Source organism: Aythya fuligula, chromosome 12 (genome assembly GCF_009819795.1).
Source record: "Aythya fuligula isolate bAytFul2 chromosome 12, bAytFul2.pri, whole genome shotgun sequence".
NCBI classification, from domain to species: domain Eukaryota; kingdom Metazoa; phylum Chordata; class Aves; order Anseriformes; family Anatidae; genus Aythya; species Aythya fuligula.
Window position 1 is genome coordinate 5,563,635 of NC_045570.1, and position 23,273 is coordinate 5,586,907.

The 23,273-nt window shown below is 40.0% G+C and overlaps 1 protein-coding gene across 1 annotated transcript; it reads left to right on the forward strand.

The window, feature by feature from the left end:
• Positions 1–1,007: 1,007 nt before the first annotated feature.
• On the forward strand, positions 1,008–22,942 carry RBL2 (RB transcriptional corepressor like 2). The gene is made up of 22 exons (XM_032195523.1): positions 1,008–1,137; positions 1,265–1,395; positions 2,651–2,851; positions 4,277–4,341; positions 9,004–9,132; positions 9,706–9,866; positions 9,969–10,033; positions 10,736–10,922; positions 11,842–12,008; positions 12,692–12,801; positions 13,778–13,881; positions 14,238–14,375; positions 14,910–15,074; positions 15,330–15,441; positions 16,015–16,287; positions 16,757–17,031; positions 17,573–17,749; positions 17,912–17,983; positions 18,369–18,483; positions 19,524–19,726; positions 20,157–20,321; positions 20,997–22,942. Exons 1-22 carry the CDS (start codon positions 1,069–1,071, stop codon positions 21,165–21,167), a joined length of 3,255 nt encoding a protein of 1,084 aa, XP_032051414.1. The 5' UTR covers positions 1,008–1,068; the 3' UTR covers positions 21,168–22,942.
• The last annotated feature ends 331 nt before the right edge of the window (positions 22,943–23,273 follow it).

The following is a 23,273-nucleotide window of genomic DNA, read 5'->3' on the forward strand; positions in this document are numbered from 1 at the left end:
GTCTCATCACAGGTTCATAAGCCAAGTTTCTGAAAACTGATAACAGTGGTTTATTGTCAGAAGGTCTGCCCTTCTCAGGGACCCAGAGTGAGGGGGTGGGGGACGGTCCAGTAGAGATTTGCGTAAATTGCTGATGCTGGGGGCTGTAATTCTGTAATTTATTCTTAAAACAGCAGGAGATAAAGAACCGAGTCCCGTAGTGGGAACTACTCCATTGACATGATGAATGATATTTTATTGAATCATTTACAGTGTGTACTGCAGACATTAGTGATGTTCAGCCTTCTTGCTGCTTTGTGAGAGGGGGAATAAGGAGGGAGGGAGGGCATGGAGGAACACGTAAATAAAGCCACATCTTCTGGGCTGAAAAAGGTATTGGTGGTTTCCATGGCTGAAGGGTTCTTGTGTGAATTGACCACTACCTGAAAAACAACACAAGATTTGAGTTTCCTAGAGAAGGGAGAAACGTCGAGTTCAGTCACGTATTTTAGAACCCAGCTGCATCAGAAACTAGGGCAGCATGCAGCGGGCTCCCCTTGTTTATCGTGGAGGAGTCCTTTCTCCCTCAAGGCGTTGGAAAAGGGGCAGGGTGCCCATAGGCAGCCCACCCCTGCCCTCACTACCAGCTGCCCCCCGCCGAGCCGCCCCCGGACCCCTCCCTGCGCCATGGCAGCGCCGCCGCCTGATGACGCCACAGGGCCCGCGCTGCCCGCCGGGAGCCATTCCCCTCCTCCCTCCCTCCCCACCGCGCCTGCGCACGGCCCCTCCTCGCCGCCAGCCAATGAGCGGCGGGGCTGGTGGCGGCGGCGGCCCGTCGGGAGCGGGCGGCGCTGAGGGGCGGCGGCGCGTGCGCGGGGCGGGGCGGGGCGGCGCTGCCCCCTAGCGCCGGGGCGCGGCATGGCGGGCGGCGGGGGGGAGCCCGAGGGACGGGCGGCGGCGGCGGCGGCCGGGGGGGGCGGCGGCCCCGGGCCCTGCCCCTGCCCCCCCGGCGGGCCCCGCGGGCCGTCCCCGCCGGCCGAGGAGGGCGAGACGCGGCAGCGCTACGAGGAGCTGTGCAGCAGCCTCAACATGGACGAGAGAGCCCGCTCCGAGGCCTGGCTCAGCTTCCAGAGCATGAGGCGCAACTACACGCTGGAGGTGGGGCCGCGGCCGCGGGGCGCCTCAGGGGGCTGAGGGGGGGCCGGGCCCGGGCCGTGCTCGCCCGCGGCCCTCGGCAGGTTCCCTTCCCCTGACAGCCGCTACACCGCCGCCTTTTGCTTGGCAGGGGAACGACCTGCACTGGCTGGCCTGCGCCCTGTACGTGGCTTGCCGAAAGGCGATCCCGACCATGGGCAGGGGGACGGTGGAGGGAAACTTCGTGTCCTTAACCAGGATTTTGCGCTGCTCGGAGCAAAGGTAACTCTTCTTCTGGCCAGGTGCAAAACACGAAGTCTCAAGGGCTGCTTGTCAGCTTGAAAAACTTAGAAACTGTGGATAAATGATAGATGTCATTCTTGCTTCCTGCTGTCACAGATCAAATTTATACAGCGGGAAACTGTGCGCTGGAGCTCGTTGCCCCACGAGTAGGACAGCTCCATTTGGGTCATCAGTGTGTCATAAGAACGCTGCTTTTTAAAATTAGCGATTAACTTCCTCTGCTCAAAAGGGGAAGAAACCAACCTGTGAGGAGCAGTTTTTTGAACACTGAACGAAGTGCGAGCTTCCCACAAGAGTAACCGTTTTCATTGCTTGTGACAACATCAATACCTTTTCACTTTTTTTTCTTTTTGTCAAGACTTTCACTTTTCATCTGTTCTTGCTTTCCGATGCGAAAGCAATGTCAGGTTCTGACAAACTTTGCTGGGGTGTTTTTGTCTATAGCGTAACGAAGAACTTCCTGAAACAAATGATGTTATTTATCAGCAATGGGGTTGTTTTGTAGCAATTTAGTAGATTGGCAAAAAAAGAAAGCTTATATGACTGTTCATTATGCATTTTCTCTCCCTGTGTCCTTTACTGTTGGAGCACTATTATTTGTTTAAACAATACAGAAGAGTTCCTTCAAAAGCGTTTTTTTCCAAATTAGCCATTCAAGGAACTGAATACAGACAAAAAGTTCCTGTGATTTGGACTATGCAAGACTAATAACGTTGAAAAAGCGTGCTTAGAAAAAGGAGTGAAAGTGAATGGAAGCCAAATTCATGAATTGAAATGTACCTATGTAAAAGTGGTACACTGTATTTTTTCCTACTTTGTAGAGCTTTTTAGTGTTCAGTAGAGGTCAGATTTTATTTTATTTCATTAGACAGATTATTCAGAAAAAATGACAGCAATATGCTTTTATAGTAAGCTGTCTGCTGGAGCTGATGGTATCTTTGTGAGGAAAAGCCAAGAACCTTGAACATGTAATTAACAGGGTCATCAGCAGAGGGTATCAACAACATGCCACGAGCTACCCAAAAGCCCGTCCGTGTGTGTAGGTGAAGGACTGGCTCTGAACACTTTGCACTACAGCTGTCATATTTGCAATACTGCTATTTTATCAGTAGTTAGGAAAGTAGCAATTGCTCTTTTGTTGTAAATAAATAAAAATGTATGGTATATTTCTGGGAAAACAAAACAAAACAAAACCACAACAACCTCCGAGATCTAACCTGTTCCATATTTTCAGCCTGATTGAGTTTTTTAACAAGATGAAAAAATGGGAAGACATGGCAAATCTACCCCCCCAGTTCAGAGAACGAACCGAGAGACTGGAGAGAAACTTCACAGTTTCTGCAGTAATTTTTAAGAAGTATGAGCCCATTTTTCAGGACATCTTCAGATATCCTCAAGAAGATCAACCTCGTCAACAGAGAGGAAGAAAACAGAGGTACCTTTCTGTAATTTCCAGACTGACTTTTGAGCATCACTGTCACAACAATATCCTGAAATTGCTTGGTGGTCGTAAATGTGCTTTAACTGTGTTTTTGTAGTAGTTCTTTCCGATATCACAGGTGGTCTGTTTGTCCTCGCTTCCCGAAGTTTTAGAATCTTTTTTTCCAGCTTGTCAGATCTGACAGGATGCGTGAAGTCCCAAAGCTGTTAAGTTTCTGTGATTTAGGGGTAGGGAAAAAGATGAAAAATGAAAACCAGCCTGTAGGCAAGAAAGTACTGGTATTTGTAAGGTGAGGAAGGCTGGAAGAATTTGATCATTTTATGGTCCGACAGCCTCAGTAGCTCACAGAACGACTCAGTCTGTTTCACTTCACATTAATTCCTGTAGTTTTCTCCATAGAGGCAGGTCTTCTGCATGTTTTAATTTATAGTGGAAGCTTTGGTTCTTTGTCACTGTTGATATTATAAGAGCAGTAAAGTTATGCACTAGCCTTCTTCTCTGGTTATTTTGATCTTATCAAGATTTTATTGGTTTATGCTAGCACTTAAGCACAGCTTGTGCTACATAAACTGTAAATGTTAGGAAAAAATCAATTTCTTTGCTTTCTTCTTTTTTTCCTTTATAATTTTTGTGAGAATAACTTATTGTTATTTCTAACCAATAGTGAGTTACAAATGTATTGAGATGTATTAAGATGACACAAAATGTTGAACCTACAATATGCTGTGTGTATAATTCTACAGTTAGAGGAGGAGCCCTGCTAGTTGGCTAGCTTGGGTGGTGAGGTGTGAACTAATTTTGAAAATCAAGTCAGAAGATGATACTTCTGATTTTTGTGTGAAATACATAGTTCTGACATTCCTTATGTAACCTGATGTAACCAAATAAATTATTTAAGGCTGACCAGACAACTGCAAAAATGGAGAATATGGCCTCACCCTGAATTAATTTACCCTGTATTGTGTATACCCTGTAAAGTTACATACAAAAATGCTTTACCTAAGTACATAGGTGACACTTGTGAACAAACAGTATGTTAACATCAACACTCTGCGTAATGCATTCCTCCAAGAACACGTAGGTATACGTGGTTATATCGCTTAGAATACTCCTGAAGAAGGCATTTCAGCTCCAGCTCTCAATTCATGTTGGACTGCCATGGTGACATTCAAATCATTGTGTGCAGACTGAGACCAGGGTTCCAGTTGCGTCTGCAGTAAAGCACCGTGCAGCCTTTTTATTACCTCTGTCAGGTTTTTGTGTGTTTTGTTTGGTTTGGGGGGAGAGGGCATAGTTAAGGCTTTGGCTACTCCATGGTAAAGCCTAATTTTCTTTCATAATGATTGACTGTTGTGTGATGTTCTGTCAGCCTCAATTCACTGAGCTTACTCTGTGTCTTGCTCTATTTTTCCCCAAAAGACGACAACCGTGCACAGTGACCGAAGTGTTCCACTTTTGTTGGGTGCTCTTTGTTCATGCAAAAGGTAAGAGATTTGAATGGGATTAAACGCTGCAGACCTGGCTTTGTTGTCTTTGTCTCATATCAATCCCCAAACATTGGGCAGTTACAGGCCTTTTGCAGAAGGGCTCATCTGGTCTTAATTTCCCCAGCTGTATGTTTTACTGCACTTCTGAGGTAAGCTGTATGTCAACAGTAGCTTTTATGTGAAATATCGCTGTGATGTTTCCAACGTTTTGGCAATTTAAGCTGTAATTGCAAGGTAAAATTAGCTGAGAGTTTTAGTGAATTCGTATTTAGAGACGGTTATAATTAATATGAAATATAGATATATATTCACTAGGAATAAAGAATAATTTAAATTCCTCGTAAATTTCCAACAATGGTTATAATATTTAATGGATTTTTTTTTCTGTAAAGCAGTAAGAATGTATCATAAAACTCTAGGTGTAATTACTTTCATGCTGTTATCACAGATAGCGTTCTAATTCTTCTGATAACCTGTCCCTCACACTTTTTAAAAAGTGTGCACACAGTAACTATATCAAATGATAACGTGCATTACTAAGTAGGTCTGCATATGTTTTTCACACAAGGGTGATTTGTCCCTTGCTTTTTGGACATAACAGTGTATATGCAACTGCCTGGTTGCCTTAAAGATTCCTTTGAAAGGCACAAGGGGAAATCCTCTGTTAATAGGCTTCTATGGAAATGGTGCAGTGAAGAGGCAGTGTATTGCAATGTATGTGTAATTGTTGCAACGTATGTATACTTGCTATTGTAAAAGCACCCTTAAAGCCAGTATGAATAGCAGAGAATTGCAGCATTTTTTTCTTGATAATGACTGATGGACCATAGAAGGGAACAGGAGTAAATCCTTTTGCACAAAGGATAGTGAAGCTCCCCAAAATTTTAGCCTTAAATTGTTCAGTTATCATATAACGTATAGTCTGTTTTCATCAAATCTGGTTGTTGTTACAGTGTTTCTGCTTACCTGGGACTTCAGGTATGGCTTGGGTGAAAGTTCTCTGGGAATTCCATATAAGTCAGACACTTGGTATTAGGCAAATAAAAACAAACTTTATGCTCTGAATTGAGGGAACTTTTGAAGATTCTTATCCATTAATAATTTCCAGAGAGTTTTTATATTTTTCGTGACAACTTCTTGAAAAAAGCTAGTAGTCTCATTTCTACAAGGAAAGGGAGAAAAGAAAGACTGTGGGGTGTTTGCTTTGAATTTAAAAGTAGAATAGTGTTAAGGTTTGTGCAGTGTGCTGTGATTTCCTTAATTGGTTGCTTTTGAGGATAGGACAGAGTAGGTTGTTACAGTATTGAATTATCTGGCACTCATTTTGTCCAATACAGATTAACCTTTCCTGCTACACTGTACCACAGAGCAGGGGGTTGTTAGCAAGCTCTTTTTGGAAGAGTTACCAGCAATATCACTGGACCATCATCATCATCTCTTTGCGCAAAGATCAGGAAGGCTGTGGAATTGCACGGGTGCTGTACCAAACACCTGTGTCTGATGTAGAAGCTGCCTTTTCCAATAGGGTGCAAATTCCATGTTTCAGGGAAAGAGATTTCTCCTAAACAAGCATGTTACTTGCATCCTTGAAACACAGTGTTATTTTACATCTTTTATTTATTTATTTATTTCCCTGCACTCCAGAGTAGTGCTCTCAAGCAGTATGAAATGTCTCTGTGCACTCCCCTGAGACAAGAGCAGTCAGTACCGTACATCTTTCCAGTAGTCAGGACTTCACTTTGTTAGCATGCTTGGGCAGCTGAGAGAGTAAGTGGGTCAGTCTGAAACATCTCAGGTTTTTCTTTTCCTTGCTATGGAAACCCCACTTCTGTGGGTAGAGCGGCAAAAGCGCAAAGGGACTAATACGAGTCTTGTTCTTGCTGGATTCTTGGTTGGCATGTTTGAGTAGCTGCATCGTCAGTTAACTACGTGCTCACTGGTGAGCAGTTTCAGACATGTGGAGTAAATTTGTAGACTGGAATATTGTGCTGATAACACTGCCAGTTAAGCTGGAAAAAAAAAAAAAATTACACTATTGATGAACTATGAAATTACAAAGTGACTAGTGGTAACTTTATTAAAGTGCGGCAGTACAAAGATGTAAACTGAATGTTTACCATTTGAGGAATTAAAAATTCCTGTAAAGTTTTGTTCATTGTGTTTTGAGGGTTGGCAGTAACCCTTATCATGGCAACCACACAGCAGCGGCAAGTTGAGGCTTGTCACTGTGATATTTCTGCACACCTCAAGATCGGTGCGTTCAGTTCCACCAGTGCACAAAGTGCAGGTCTTGCTCGCACCTCCGGTACACGCTGCACATAAGATACTGACTGTTCAGCGATAGTGTGTTCTCGCCTACTATTTTTAAGAATTTATTTTTAAACTCTATAACTTACTTACTTAAAATGTCAATTCAAAAAAGATCTTGTTTTGCTGCACCGAGATAACTGAGATTTTATCTCAGATAACTGAGATAACTGAGATTTTATTAGTTCATGCTTGGTTGTTGTGGTTTAAGCTGGCCGGCAGCTACGCACCACACAGCTCTTCGCTCACCTCCCCCCTGTCTCTGGGATGAGGGAAAGAAACAGGAAAATTAAGCCTGTGGGTTGAGGTAGAGACTTTTTATTAAGACAGGAAAATAATAATAATAATAATAGTACTACTAATAATAATGTGTATGAAACAAGTGATGCACAATGCAGTTGCTCACCACCCACTGACCGATGCCCAGCCTAACCCCGAGCAGCCGGCTTCCCCACCCCAGCTAGCCACCCTTGCTCAGCAGGATGCAATATGGTACGGAATACCCCTTTGGCCAGTTTGGGTCAGCTGTCCTGGGTCTGTTCCCTCCCAGCTCCTGCTGCACCCCCAGCCTGCCTGCTGGCAGGACAGAGAGAGGAGCTGGAAAGTCTTCCGGAGTGTAAGCACTGCTCTGCAACAATTAAAACATCAGCATGTTATCAGCACTCTTCTCATCCTAATCCAAAACATAGCACCCTACCAGCTACGAGGAGGAAAATTAACTCTATCCTAGCTAAAACCAGGACAGCTGTGAAAGAGAGTGGTGAATTATTATCTGAAATGTCACTGATTTAACAAATAACTTGTATGAACATACTGGTAACGTAAAATCAGATTTATTTTTGACTGCTGGCAGTAGCTATTGCCATGCTAGACTTTATGCTTCTGAAATTGATCCTGTCATGAAAGTTACTTTAAGATACTGATTAAAATTTTGCTTTTATATTTAGGAGTTTGATTTCTTTCTTGTGAACGTGTTCATGATTTGGAAATAACTCTGATGAAAGTGTACAGTTAACACAGATTTCATGTAGACTTTATTATTTTAAATAGTTCCAATTATCTACATTCAAAATATTTTTATCAAACATAGAATCAGAAAACTGGATATAAATTTGAACAAACTGGTACGTTACTGGTAGAAGAGTGACAATATGTGTAGGAAAATGCTTTAATCATATATATATTTTGATGTGTCCTACATGAGTTTATTACTATATGGTAGATCTCTTTTGGGAGCTGCCCCTGTTTTTCATTGTGGATTCAGCTAACTCGTTAGGACCTTACCTGAAAAAAAGAGTAAAAGACTTAATAATATTGAAAAAATGATAGAAAATCATGCTGTATATATAATTTCATGGAACTGTGATTTATGATATGAATTAACAGCACAGCTGATTTTAGAACTGTTTTTAGCTCTGACCATTCCTCTCAAGGAATATCATAAAACTAAATGAGTTTAGTAAAGAGTTAGGAATCTGAATATAACCTCTGTGAAAGGTGATAAAAGAATATAAGTATTCTTTTCTAAAGAAAGATGATGAACAAAAATTATATTAGAGGTATGTAAAAGAAAAGTACATTGTAAACCAGATTAAAGATGCACATTTGTAAAGCTAGACTTCTGTAAAGCATAAGAGAAATAAAGTTCAATGTATGTTTGTAATGAGCATGCCCCTAACAGAATTAGATTTGTTTTGAGGAATGGGGGGCTGTTGGACGGGTGGGGGGCTGCTGTTCCCAGGACATCTGAACACTTGACTCTATCCTAGCAGAAGTTAAAGTTTTTTGCAACATTCCATAGCAATGCAAAATTGGGGAAAAGGATAGTCTCAGTCAAAACCCATTCTTCCCCTTACACGACTTCAGAACAACATTCCGCCTCAGAGAGGTGGAGGAAGACTCTGTTGAAGAAGTAACACTGCCAGGCACTGAGGCTTGTGTTCCCAGAGTTAGGGTAACAAAGTTTTGTCCTTAGGGCAGTTTACATTAGTTCATGCTGCTTCAGGTTACTTAGGTACTGATTGATCAGGTTACTGCGAAAGAGGGAGCCTGCAGTATGCTTAGCAGTATCTCCGTAAGGTTTGTTTTCAAAACAGCACAATGTATTTGAGTTCCTGTATGATTGCTGCTGTTCCTGAAAATGTATTTATCATTATATTTGCTATATGCTAGTGTGTGTCCGTTTTACTCCCTCTATTTCTATCTAGATATTTCCAATCTTAGTCACCCAAATATGTGCTTCAAAGATTCCATTATTGATTGCAATACAAATCTCAGTATTTTTTTGTAAAATAATTTTAAGTTTGTGCTAATTAATTTTAACTAATTTCATGTGTCTTTCTGAAATTGAAGGTAATTTTCCGATGATCAGTGATGACTTGGTCAATTCCTACCATCTCTTGTTATGTGCTTTGGATCTAGTATATGGAAATGCTCTGCAGTGTCCAAACCGTAAAGAACTCCTGAATCCTAATTTTAAAGGTACGTTGGAAAAAAAAAGTCTTTATCCGAAGTCTGCAGGAATTTCTTAAGCTGCTGAAATGAGCATGAGCATACATAGTACAGAATGAATTGAGTAATACTCATATGAAATATGGGGGAATTATTATTGTCTCTGTCTGGCCACACAGTTGTATTCCTACTAATGTCATCTGTGATAACAGACTACTGAATTCTGTAAATAGTACATTAAGTCAAGAACTTAATATACTATGGAAATACCACTGAAGGAGTTTCCAATCTAAACACTTCTGTTAATGACACGTTAACATCAGTGAAAGGGTTCATAATGACAAGGTCGTTGTTGGACACAGTCAGACCAGAGGGCTTTCAGGAGGCAGCTGTTTGGAAAGCTCCACTGCCCAAAAACAAGGCTGGCACCTTGATTGTTTACATTGAGTGGGCACTGTACAATTAGTTATTCTTTCAAGGGAACTGATTAGTTTACCATTTTAATTTCACACTACCTGGGACCATGCAGCACATAATTTTAGTTTAGTAAGAATACAGGGTACGAATTTGCAGGATCAAATAATACACTGTTCTTAATTGTAGGTCTACCTGAAGACTTTCACAGTAAGGATTATAAAGTGTCATCTGATCCTCCCTGCATCATTGAAGAACTGTGTTCATTACATTATGGATTAGTTTTAGAAGCAAAAGGCATAAAGGAACATTTTTGGAAGCCATACATTCGGAAACTTTTTGACAAAAAGGTTGGTCAATACATTTCTGATGCAGAAAAAATTCTCCTTAGTCATTATCTTCAGGACTTTAAGAACTGAAATGTCCATCCTTTGCTCTTAACTCTCTTACAGCTTTTAAAAGGAAAAGAGGAAAATCTGACTGGATTTCTAGATCCTGGAAACTTTGGCGATAGCTTGTGAGTCAACTTTATTTGTGGTTTGGATTGTGTTTGTATCCCCTTGAATTGTAACACAATCGCACTTGCGTTACTCTTGTGCCTTAGCATTAATGCTAGCTGGTTGATTTGCATACTTCTGTCTATGTATTACATTGAATTGTGTTTCAGTTCCTTTTCTTTGAGGTGGTATGGCCTGAGGCATAAGAGGAATGATTCCTTACTATAGCGTTACTTAATGTCTGCTTTTATTCTGGTTTCTTTGTGTCCTTGATTTTTTTGTACATAATTGTAAATGTTGGGAAGAAAAAGCTGTGGTGGCACACTGAGTGGGGCTCAAGCCTGAGGGAAAAATCAGGTTTGGTGTTTATTCCTTTTTAAACCTAGAGATGCTATGAGTAGGACTTACTCTTTTCTTTTAAATGGTATGAAAATGGCAGCTGCAGGTTATGGTGCTGTGATGAGTAAGGTTGGAGGAGTTTCCAGCCAAACACCAGCTCTCAGTATTATGTTCCTCCCATGGTCATACCAAATGGCAAGCCAGCAGATATAATGGAAAAATAATGTTCTTGCCGCTGTTGTGTTTTAGATATTGTTGGTTTTAAATGGTCAAGGTAGTCTGAGGTAGACTTCTGACAGGCCAGAAGTGTGCTTATTCACTAAAGAGGTAAACAAAGCACTAAATAAAGGGGTTATATGTTTGTCTTTTCCTTTCTGTTGTAGCAAAGCCATCAACAAGGCCTATGAGGAGTACGTCTTGTCAGTAGGAAATCTGGATGAGCGAATCTTTCTTGGGGAGGATGCAGATGAAGAAATAGGAACTCTCACAAGGTGCTTAAATACAACTTCAGGAATGGAAACAGCCGAACGAGTGCAAGTGAAGCATAATCTGCAGCAACACTTTGACAGGGTGAGTCTGACATGGTCTCTTGCTGTTTTTATGGAGAAGACATTGAGTTAGTCTGCATCTGGTTGTAGCAGATGCTAAAAAAAAAATTACCATCTTTATTGGAGAAGCTGTTCTGGGAGTGCACACAGCATAATTGAGTTACATTTTGCAACTGCTTAGATGTATTGTGTAATTTTGTGAGGGTTTTGGGGCAATATTTCTCCATGCAGAAAGCAGACATATTTACCTGTGATTACAGAACACCAAAATGTTCTTGAAGATGGAAAAATATCTTAAAGGAGAAAGGATATGAGGCAGGCAACGGAAGGATGTGAGCTCTATCAGTACAGTTAGATCAGAGAGTACAAAAGGGTAACGCAGGCTGGAGCGCTGAAATGTGATCTTTTTCCAGTGTGACAGTTGGTTGATGGCTTTCAACATTCAGGAGGACAAAAATAATAATAAAAAAAAAACTTTCTGCAACAGAATGGAAGTCCTAATTGTTTATGCTACATTCAGGAGGACTTCTTTTTTTATCTAAGAGTCACACTTGCTGACAGGAAACCCTGGCTCAGTACAGTTTCCCTACAAGCTTCTGCTGCCTTTGGTACTCAGAGGATGTGAGGGGACTGCTGACATTTTTTAGTTAGGCCTCTTTTGTGCTTCACTCCAGTATCTGTATTTCAGTGTGAGGTCATTGAATGTCTCTGTTCGTGCATTCGCCCACCAGCATTTGATACCAAGATCCAGGTGACAGAGGGAAGTCGTTGCTGGTGACTATCTGAGACATAACTCGTTTGGGCTGTTTGATTCCTTGGCTTTTTCCCCAGACATGTATTGGAACAAGTTAAGAAAGAATTCTAGAGACTGACACTTCTAGGTTGTAAGCTCAGAATTTTGTAACACTGGACAGTTGTGTGCTTATTTTCTGTCTTCTTAGTCCAAATCCCTGAGGATTACAACCCCACTTACCGGCCGCAAGTACATTAAAGAGAGCAACCCGTACGTGACGCCTGTTTCCATAGCAACATACAGCTTGAGCCGCCTTCACACCATGCTGGCTGGGCTGAAAAATGCCCCCAGCGAAAATCTGGAGCAAATATTCAGGTAAGTTTGATGTTTATGTTATATGATGTTTGATAACCAAGAAAAAAAAGTTTAAAACGTAGGGTTATAATAACAAATGTTATTGTGAGATAGTGTAATTTAAAAATGCAAAATCATGAAAGGTTCTGTAGTAATGTAAGAGCCAGAGGGATACTAAGCTTTCGAAACACTCTTTTCTTTATTTCTCTGCCTTTTGTCCTTGAGATTGACAGCTGTGAGAAAACATAATATTTTAAACCCAACTTTCTGAGCTTCTTGAACAGCAAACTGCTAATAGATTTTCTTCAAGACTTTTCTTCTTACTTAGCAAACCTCACTACCTAGCAAGTCACTTCATACTGTAGGAATTAAAAATATTTTTTTCTCCATGCAGATAAATTTTTACCTTAGGTACTATGTATTTTAACCCACTTTTTATATCATGTGGAAAATGCTGTTTAAGTATTAAACCCTTATGATGAAAAGATGTGCATATTTACTGCAATATGCACAATAATATTACTATGCTGTGGGTGTTTTACAGCTACACACATATGCGTGTATTTGCAGTGCTGTCTGAGATATTTCCAGCTTTATGCTTTAATCATATTATCCAAATGGTAGATTTTGGTTTTGTTTTGTTTTGTTTTGTTTTTTTGGTCTTAGTAGGAATAGGACTTTGAAAATTTAATTTGTATTTTCAGGGCATGTTCCAGAGATCCTTCTCAATCTATTGCAAATAGAGTAAAAGAAATGTGTGAACTCTATTGCCAGAGTATGCAGTCTGAAGGAGAATTCAGTAATTTTTCTAAAGGTAGGAAACATTTCAGTTGCACTTTAATCTCTATTCATGTATTTAAAAATGCTTATCCCTTTTAAGTAAACTGTGTTTTTATAGAGGCTCTGCTTTAGCACAAGAATATTTTTTCTATTACTTCTGTCTTTTCCTGGCATTCTTAAGACAAGGCAACATTCAACCCTGTATAAACTTTCATAATTAAACTTGGCTTAAATCATTGGAATTTGATACTTACAAGTTCTGCAGAAGGGAAAGAAAAAGCACTCTCAAGGGTAGAATGGCTTGTGTTGGAAGGGACCTTAAAGATCGTCAAGTTCCAAGCCCCATTGTGAGAGGGTACTATTTTTCATCTCAAGCATGGGTTTTTGTAATAGTAATGAAAAACCTGACTCATTATATTCTTCAAAATTCCTACAGGAAATTTGGCTTAAATACAAGGTTTAGTTAGCAAGATTTTAATTAATATCTGTACTAGTATAAACACAAAGTATTGTTTGCAAAGCTGTCAAGATTTGTGAAGTAAGCAAAGACGGATTGGAAATTATGAAGATGCTCTTTGTGTCTGTTCCTGTCACCACAGTTGCTTCAGTGTTTTCTGTTGCACAGTGCAAGTTGGATCCATATAGATCATTTCCAAACTGTATTTTCTGAATTTGAAATATGTGCATTATATTATAGCAATATATAACTGCTAGAATACATGGTGTATTATACACCATGTACATGGTGTACTTGGTTCTTGTACATGGTGTTTTTACCAAATTGTAGGTTCAGTCGTAAGTTGTTCTGTTCTGCAACCACAAATCTATGCAGGATAGGGAAGAGATACCACAGTTAGTGTTAAGTTTTTAACGTTAGTCAGATTTAGTTCTGCAAGTATTGCAGCCCCTGCCGCACAGAAATCCAAGTAAATTGTCTTAAGCTATAGAGATAAAACAAATCAAGATTTTTGAATTGTGTTTCATGATATTTCTATTTAAAATTCCTGCAGATGTGGCCAGTAAGCATTTTCGTCGTGCTGAGGTACTGTACTACAAGGTTTTGGAGTCAGTTATTGAGCAAGAGAGGAGGAGACTGGGAGACACTGACTTATCTGTAAGGAAAACTAATCATATTGTGCCTCATTTTAAAGTTGGATATGCAATAAGGAAATCAGTTGTAGAGCATGACAAACTACTTTTTTAAATGAGGGTAAATTTCTGAAAAGTAGCCTGAAAGTGTACCTGAATTAAAGAAAAACTGTACAAGAAATCATTTGTGTTTGCAAACACAAAGGATATGTAACATTTTTAAAGAGTAAAAGATGTCTCATTTTGGATTATGTTCTGCCACGTACACATGCAGGTATTTTTTTAAACGCCTGATACTCTTGCTGTTGAGACGGAATAGAAAGCATTTTACTGTTCTGTTGCACTGTAAATTAAGCACTAAAACTTGCAATTCTCTTGCAGGCAATACTGGAGCAAGATGTGTTTCACCGGTCCCTGCTGGCGTGTTGCCTTGAGATCATTACCTTTACCTATAAGCCACCTGGAAACTTCCCCTTCATCATTGAAATATTTGACATTCCAGTTTATCATTTTTATAAGGTAAAGCGTTTAACAGTTAAAAAATGCTGATCAAGTCATGCATACTCTTGCCTTGTATTAAGTAATCTCCTCACCTAGATGTTAATTTGTACTTTGACTCTTCATTCTCAATTTTTACCCTTTTTGTGGTGAAAGACTTTTTTTTTTTTTTATAGCTGGCTGTCATTCTGGGGTGTAGCTTGGGCATTTAAAAATCAAAATACTGTTTCTCAGTTTCACCCCGGAGCAGCGTACCCAAATAGTAACTAACAGATTATCATTTCATCTTGAACCAGCTAATGAGCTGTTCTGAACCAGTGCGTGACATCTTTTATTGTTTGTTTAGAAAAATACCAATACCTCTCTTCTGATAAACCAGCAGGACAACAGCTGATTGACCCACAGTGATGCAGCCTGATACTTCTACTAGTCTCTTCCCTGAAAATTAGGAATTAGATCTTTCTGTAAGAAGAAACACATGAAAACAAGTATATTACACTTATCACTCACTGTTTATTTAGCGTTATGTGGAGTTCATAATTCTTTGCTTTACAGGTAATCGAGGTTTTTATTAGAGCAGAAGATGGCCTCTGCCGGGAAGTAGTAAAACACCTTAATCATATTGAAGAACAGATCCTGGAAAGCATGGCATGGAAGCACGAATCCATATTGTGGGACAGAATCAGAGATAATGAAAACAAAGTTCCTAGTTGTGAAGAGGTAAGCACTTCTTTACATTACATAGCTTCACATAGTTTTCCTACTCAGACAGAATAATTGAGAGTGGACATGACATCCTGTACAATTGTTACACTGGTTTTAAGTTAGACTTGGAGTAGTTTTTCAGTGCTCTTCAGTGTTTCATTTTCTTCTGTATACTTTGCCATTCAACTGTCTTAGGTTAGAAGCTTTTAAAAACTTGTTATGCAGTGAATCTGTGATAGAGACATTTTAATAAAAGCACGATTATTTTAGGTAATGCCACCTCAGTATTTTGAGAGATCTGCTGGGAACAGTGTTGTAGGTTCTCCACTGACGCCAAGACGAATAAACGAGGTTCGTGCTGAAAGTGGAGGACTTGGAAAAGGTGAGATTTTTAAAGCATAACACAGTTATTGTTCTTAGACCACATCTTTAGCTTACAAACCTAAATGGTGTTACAGAAGGAAGCTACTCCGGCAATGCAGGATTAGTTGCAAAACTTGTAAATGGTATTTCTATTGCAACTCATGCAGTTAAGTCTGATATTTAAGATACATTCATTATTTCAAATCAAAATAGTGTTTCGTTAGGGTGGTTTCAGGGTTTTATGTGTATGAAGAGTCTATATGTATGTGTATAGACAAATATATAAATACATATATTCTAATCAGTAGCCCCTAAACGGTTTGTTTTATTGTTACACCAGAATAGAAGCTCTGCTATATATTTACTTCTGTGAAGCCTGTTAGTTTAGAAAAACATTGAACACTGCATTATGTGAGATCAAGTCATCTGTAACAGTGATTTGTAAGCCATAAACATAGACAACTTTTAAAAAATGATTCCAGAAGAATTTTGGTTCTTAATAGATTTCTTTCATGTATTTGTATAATAAGAGATTATACAAGAATTAAATGTGTATATATATATAAATATATATATTTTTTTAAATCTTCAGGCCTCTCATCTTCTCCCACGACCCTGTATGACAGATACAGTTCTCCTACAGCCAATCCCACCAGGAGAAGACTGTTTGTTGATAACGATAATACCTCTGACAACGGAACTCCAGTAAGAGTTCCCCAGCAGCCCGTGGTAAATACGGTGCCTGTGCAGAACATGAATCCCGAAGCCATGTCCGTAACTCCTGTGCCTGGCCAGACGCTGGTCACAGTGGCAACTGCCACTGTAACAGCCAATAACGGGCAAACCGTTACAATACCTGTACAAGGTAAGGGAAAAGCAACAGTAGGATTAGGCTGGTTCTCAGAGTATTTGTACACAGACGAGTACATTAGGGAGAACAGCATGCCAGTGGTGAAAGAGCAGGTTTAAGAATTAATAATTGGGGAAAATCATATGCATAGGGGATATGAATTTAGAGACAGAACACTGACAGCACAAAGATCTTCTGACTGCCAGCAGCTGTTTATTGAACTTAGATATTTCAATAACCATTCCTTCCTCGACTGGCAGGGCAAGAAAGTAGCATTATTATTAAAAATTAGTTCAATTCCATTATATTCCTGTCTTCTTATGATAAGAATTCCAAAGCATTTTGATGAAACAATTTCCTATCTATAATACGCTATATATTATAAGCAACAAATAAAAGAATTACTTAATTATTAAAACAAACAAAATACCATTCATATCACCAAAACCTGCTCTCATTTCAGACTCTTTTTCTTAAATTACAGGTATTGCCAATGAAAACGGGGGAATAACTTTCTTCCCAGTCCAGGTAAATGTAGGAACCCAGCCTCAAGCTGTCTCTGGCTCCATTCAGCCCCTCAGCGCCCAGACTCTTGCTGGTACCCTGAACACTCAGATGACTGGGGCAACGTTACAGCTACCAGGCCAGGTAACTGTGCAGCAGATCTCTCCTGGAGAGCAAAGACAAACCCAGCAACTTGCCACTGCCACGTCTGCCAGGCCCCGGAAGATGGGCTCGCTTTCGCTCTTCTTTAGAAAGGTACTTTTCAGTCAGATTTGTTCTTTGTTTAGTTTGTATTGCGGTAGGTCCTCTAGGGCTTAAAAATATTTACTTATTTTTAATAATGGTAAGAGAATATTCAGTTTAAAAGTTAATGTATACCTTAAGTCTATTCGGATACATACCTTAAGAGCATGCAGACCATTTCGCACTGGCAGGGGAGTAGAGTAACTGCTCTAGTTCTGGAGTAGATAACAGATGTGGCCAGCAGCCGCTTAAAGGTATCCATTTTCTTTAAGGCTCTTTACAAGAAAGAGATTCACCTTTGAGTTGTTCTTATTTGTTCAATACAGCGGTTATGTGGTGCTGTTCCTGCACTCCAAATAATTCCAGAATTTAAGCTTCAAACAAATGCTTTCTTACCATCAAGACCAGTAAACACAAAAGTTAAATTTAGTTATTCTTCTTTTGACTTACCATTTGCACAAGTTCTACAGGCTGTACAAGCCTTAACTGTGCTTTAGCTTGGATGAGAAAAGCAGTATTGATGTGCTCCTAAGCACAGTCTCAATGTCAACAGGTGTATCATTTAGCTAGTGTTCGTCTACGGGACCTCTGTGTCAAACTCGATATATCTGATGAGCTGCGGAAAAAGATCTGGACTTGTTTTGAGTATTCCTTGGTGCACTGCCCTGAAATCATGATGGACAGACACTTGGATCAGCTGCTCATGTGTGCCATCTATGTAATGTCTAAGGTAAGGTGAATAAAAACACCTGCTGCTTTTTTAAGGCTTAATATGCTATGACTACAAATTCCTCAAACAACCTACCCAAAAAACAACCACCCCTAAATAAATCATGGGGAAAAAAAAGGAACACAGGAACAATTTTAATCTTGTCTGTTTGTCTATCCTTAGGTTACTAAGGAAGACAGATCATTTCAGAACATTATGCGCTGCTATCGGACACAACCACAAGCCAAGAGTCATGTAAGTACAGTTAATGTTAAATGATGTGGCTTCTGGTTAATTAAATGCCTTTAGGAATGTAGAGATTTTCAAAGTAAAATAAGATTTAATGTTAAATATATGCAGTCTGTGAGCACTCTCCTTAAAGACAGAGTCAAAATCCTGCACTACCAAAAGCTTTTTATGCTGAATTATATCTATAGATGAAAATATTTTCACTTACAAGCTACAGCACCAGTGCCTAGTGGATAATCATCGTAGGAGGCTGTATTTTCCCCTGTAGGAAACAATCTGATACCACAGAGAAGTCTTCTAAAAAGCAGCTCTATCGTGCATATTGTTTCCTGACTGTGTAACTGCACATTTAATCTTACTTCCCGTGTTATGCTCCTCTTTTTCCCTGCAGGTGTATCGGAGTGTCCTGATAAAAGGCAGGAGACGACGTCGACAGTCTGGCAGCAGCGATAGCAGCCAGCAGAACTCACCTACAGACAGAAGTAAAGAGAAAAACAAAGAAAAAAGTGAGTGTTTCCAAATTGTATGTGTGTTTTTAATCCCCCTTCCAAAACATTATGCATGGAGTACAAGTTGGATTTTGTGTTGCCCCACACCAAACAGGTCTTTCTTTGGTACACTTGGGTACACCTAAGAACACACCTTTAATGAGTTGCTAACTCAAGCTCAATCCTACATTTGAATCAGGCCTGTTTGAATCAGTCACTGCACAGCTTAGCTTCAGTTTACCACAGTGGTGGCTTGAACTCCTGAAATGAGCTGGTACGCCAAGGAACACGTCTTTGTGAATCAGAGAAGACCAGTGCTGGCCCCTGTTCAGCTCCTCATTTACTTATAACCATCATGGAGCTGCAGCAGTTTCTTTTAATATTTTAGCTGAGAAGCAGCAGCTGTCTGGCTTCATAGCTAAGAACAAAGCAGCCACCCACAGCATCTATTTTAGTAGATCTGTTGTCTCTGAAGTGTAGATGAGTCTTTCCTTGACATTTGAACTAACACATTTTCCTCAAATGACCTTCTGCACAGGAAAACAGGTAACTACTGCTGTATATTCTTACCACCTGCTACTTAATAGATGACAGTATAAAAATAGATCTTAATGTTTTCTGTCAAAAAAGGTGCATACTGTTTGCAACTTCCCACATTAAACCAGCAGGAAGTACTACCAAGACATCTATTCCTACCAGTGGCTGACAAAAGACTGACATTCCTTATTTGAAATTGTGCCAGCTGGCAACTAGAGCAAGCTACTGTTGAAATTATAGCAAAATTCCTGAGAAATGGAGTTTTAGCTGAGCTTAACACATGTGTCTGTTCAAGATATACCTGCTGAGTATATGTACAACATACTGCTTTTTTTAAGCAAGGATGCTAAGGCAACAAAATCACCATCTCTGTTATCGACACTAAATTCAGGGTCACCATACTGCAATTTCACAATGTGGTGTGCAGCTCTTGTGTGCAGCTGACTGTCTGGGATCGGAATGATTGAATTGCCCAAGGCAGCTGTGACTGAATAAGGCAGAGCTTGCTCTTGTCTCCTCAGCTAGCAGAGACTCCAGCCCCGTGATGCGATCCAGCAGCACCCTGCCTGTACCTCACCCCAACAGCGCTCCCCCTACGCCGACCCGGCTGACCGGTGCCAACAGCGACACTGAGGAGGAGGAGCGAGGGGACCTTATACAATTCTATAACAACATCTATATTGAGCAGATTAAAGAGTTTGCCCTGAAGTATACTTCAAATGGGGTAAGTTAACTCTGCTTTTCATTAGTAAATAGATCTTGTTTTGTTGTACATGCAGTAAAATACACTCAGCTAACCTCATTTTAAGGGAAGGAAATTCAAGGGCTTTTCTTTAGTGACAGTAATTTCAGTTCAAGGACATACTCTGGTGCTGAAATATTAAGCACTTCTGTTAATTAATCATGTATGAAATACACAACACCAAGCCATGTCATCCACCGGCCTCGGATACAGTTAAAATAAGTAAATTACTAGTATGGCCTAGGAGTATGACCGAACTTGCCCATATTCTAAATAGGCAAGGGTATGACTTAAGTTTGGAAAAAAAATCTAAACCATGCTTAAGGTGACCAACTTACAAAAGCCTTACTGTGGGTAGCTTACTGAGAGTAGGCAGCTTGTACTGAATGCTTTTTCTTTTTCCCTTGAGCAGACAGATTCTCCTCCGCTCTCGCCCTACCCGTTTGTAAGAATCGTCTCCCCTCGCAGAATACAGCTGTCCCAGAATCACCCAGTATACATCTCACCACACAAAAATGAGCCTACTCTCTCCCCTCGAGAGAAAATATTCTATTATTTCAGCAGCAGCCCATCTAAGGTAAGACGAAAGCGCTTTAGTTTGATTTTACAAAGCTTTACTTCTACCTTTTCTTTTTGGTAGTGCAACTAGAGAAAGTTGTACAACACATCTTTCTGTTTGCATTGTTCAAGGTGTACTTTGTCACCTAACACTCTCCAAATTGACAGTTCACATATCTCAGAAGCTATAAAGCAATTAGGTGTCCAAGTTGCTTGTGTACTTGGAAAACTTACCCTTTGCAATGGCACACACGGAAGACTCAAGAGGCATGGCCATGGTGCCATTTGCTTTCAGGTAACAGGAGGGATGATTTGGCATGAAGACGCTTGGAGGAGTAGAACACTAAGTATGGTCATACCCTCTTAACTGCTTAGTAGAGGAGAAACGTCTCAATGTGGACAGACTTACCAAGTGAATTCAAAACAGGCTGAATATATCCTGTGATCTCTGGTCACCAAGAATGGAGTAGAAACCTTCCTCAGGAAGCATCTTCATTCAGGATCAGAACTGCTGCATCTGTGGTGTGAGATAAGTCCTAACCACAGGGTTAGTTTGTTACAGCAAGCACGTTGTATAATTGCTAGAAATAAGGCGTGTGTAAGATCACAGTAAAGGAATTAACAATACTTCACTTTTTTGGTAGCCACAATACAGAGAGATAATTCTGCCTTTTTTTTTCCTGCTTCTCCCCAGAGGCTAAAGGAAATTAACAGCATGATTAAAACAGGAGAAACTCCAACGAAGAAGAGAGGCATTCTCTTAGAAGATGGTGCTGAAGCACCAGCTAAGCGGATCTGTCAGGAAAATCACACTGCTCTGCTAAGGCGACTACAGGATGTGGCAAATGACAGGGGCTCTCACTGAGGTCAGTGGTCCAGCACAGGAATTCCCTCTCTCCTGCTGCACGGAGCCAGGTAGCTTCACACATTGCATGGGTTCACCGAGCCTTGCAAACACCAGGCAGTCGTCTTTTGTTGTCTTTCCACCTTATGCCTGCCTCCTGCCAGACTGTGCTGAGCCTTGGGACATGGCAGGAAGCAGCAGGAGGCGTCTCCTACGATGCCTGGGACACTGAGGATGCATTTCAAACTGCAACTCAAACTTGCCCCATCATTAAGCTAATTATAAGGCAAGGGAGCTGTCTTCAGGCTCTGGCTTGAGAAAGCAGTTAAAAAGCTTTTTATTGCTTGGAGGATGCATCCCTAATACAGCTTTCTTACCTTGCAACAGGTATTTAAATCCATTTGCTCTAACCAGTCTACTTACACTGTTTTTGTCAGTGCTTTACCTTTTCAGCTTTGGACGAGGAAGTTATGTATGTATCAGACATGGGAGCTCTGTGACAAGATGCTCATATTCAAGGGGGCCTTTTTTTCTTTATAACATTAATGACCTCCACAGAAATAATGACTTACGTGATTTTCTAGCAAAGTCCAGTTGTTCCCCTTGGAAAAGGAAGATAGCTTAATTCAGGGCTCAAAAAAAAAAAAAAAAAAAAAAAGTCCTATGTGAGTGGATACTTTTATATTCGGGATGTTCTGTGTGCCCCTGAAAATGATCACATTATTTTGCTTTAATGTTTGGGCACCTTGTATAAAAGTAGCTGATTTTGTTATGCATTGTTTTTAGCTGTGCAATGTTTTAAAGTGAACTCTTGTTCAAAAGGTGGCACTTTTGATAGGGCTGTGAAGCATCATTTTTAAGGCAGATTAGTTTTGCTGTATATTTGCAACGGCACTTTCTAAATGTGAATATTTTTTTTTAAAAGGCTGACTTCAGATATTTTTCTTTATTGAAGCAATTTGACTTTTGTATTTATTTTCAAATTGACATCCTATAGCTCCCCTCTTCAGCAAATGGCATTAACTAATTTTAACTTAATGTGCATGCAGTAATGAATGCAGGAAGCTAGGGATGTTTACAAGCATATAAAGTTCCTTGAAAAAAGCAATGTTTCTGCAGATTGCTCTTTTTGAGAGTCAGGAACTGGCCGTCTCACTTATTCAGGAGGCAGGTAGCCTCAACCTCTTAAAAATGTATACTTAGCTTTTTGTTGTTGTTTGATTTTAAAGGCCAGAGTGGTTGTGATTTTTTTTTTTTTTTTTATGGACAAAAATCAGGCTGCCTGGGAGAGAAATCCCTCCCCTACTAATAGGATCAGCAAGCGCTGCATGTATCAATTAGACCGACTAATTGTTTCATTTAAAATAAGCATACCAACAAGCTTGGTATTTTAGAATTAAGTCCTTTCCTAATACCTGGTGCGCTATACTATAGCCATGTACTCATTTTCACTGACAACTGGGGACAGTGTTGCTGTTCAATGTAAAATTTAGCACACACTGATTCTCTAAGTTTTTATAATGAAACAATTAAAAGCTTGATGTTTTCACGCATTCCTGCTCCTTTGAATAATGGGAAAGTTTAGGACTTAATTTCACTGTAATTTCAATTAAGGTAAAATAGAAGCATCTTTCATTCTTACCTGTGTAACGAAGGCTGAAGTCAAGCAGCTGTGTAGATGTTTCTGTAAAAATATTTATGAAGTTGTCAGACAATTCTTGTTACTTCGTACCATTTACAATACTTTGTATGAAAATATTGCAAGTGTATTTTTCAATAAAGAATTTATAAACTCACAATACTGCTCATGTGAAAAAAGCTTCTTATGTGCAAAGCCAAAAATAGCACGTGTCTCCCAAAGGCTAGGTTTGACCAGTTGGCACATAAAGAAAATACCAGAACAGTGACACAGCTGAGAGCTGTAAGGTACGTGATGTGCTTCAAGAAGAACTCTGGACAAACAAACACTGTAATTAAGAGTTTCAAATAATACTAAAAAATTGCGCTTACTGGTCACACAAAGCGAAAAGGCTTTACCTTTGCCCCAGTTTAGTCACTGTCTGTTGAGTTTCCTCACGTTGCTCTGTTGTAACTTGGTGCCTGCAGGAGGGGAGGGCCCAGCCCTGC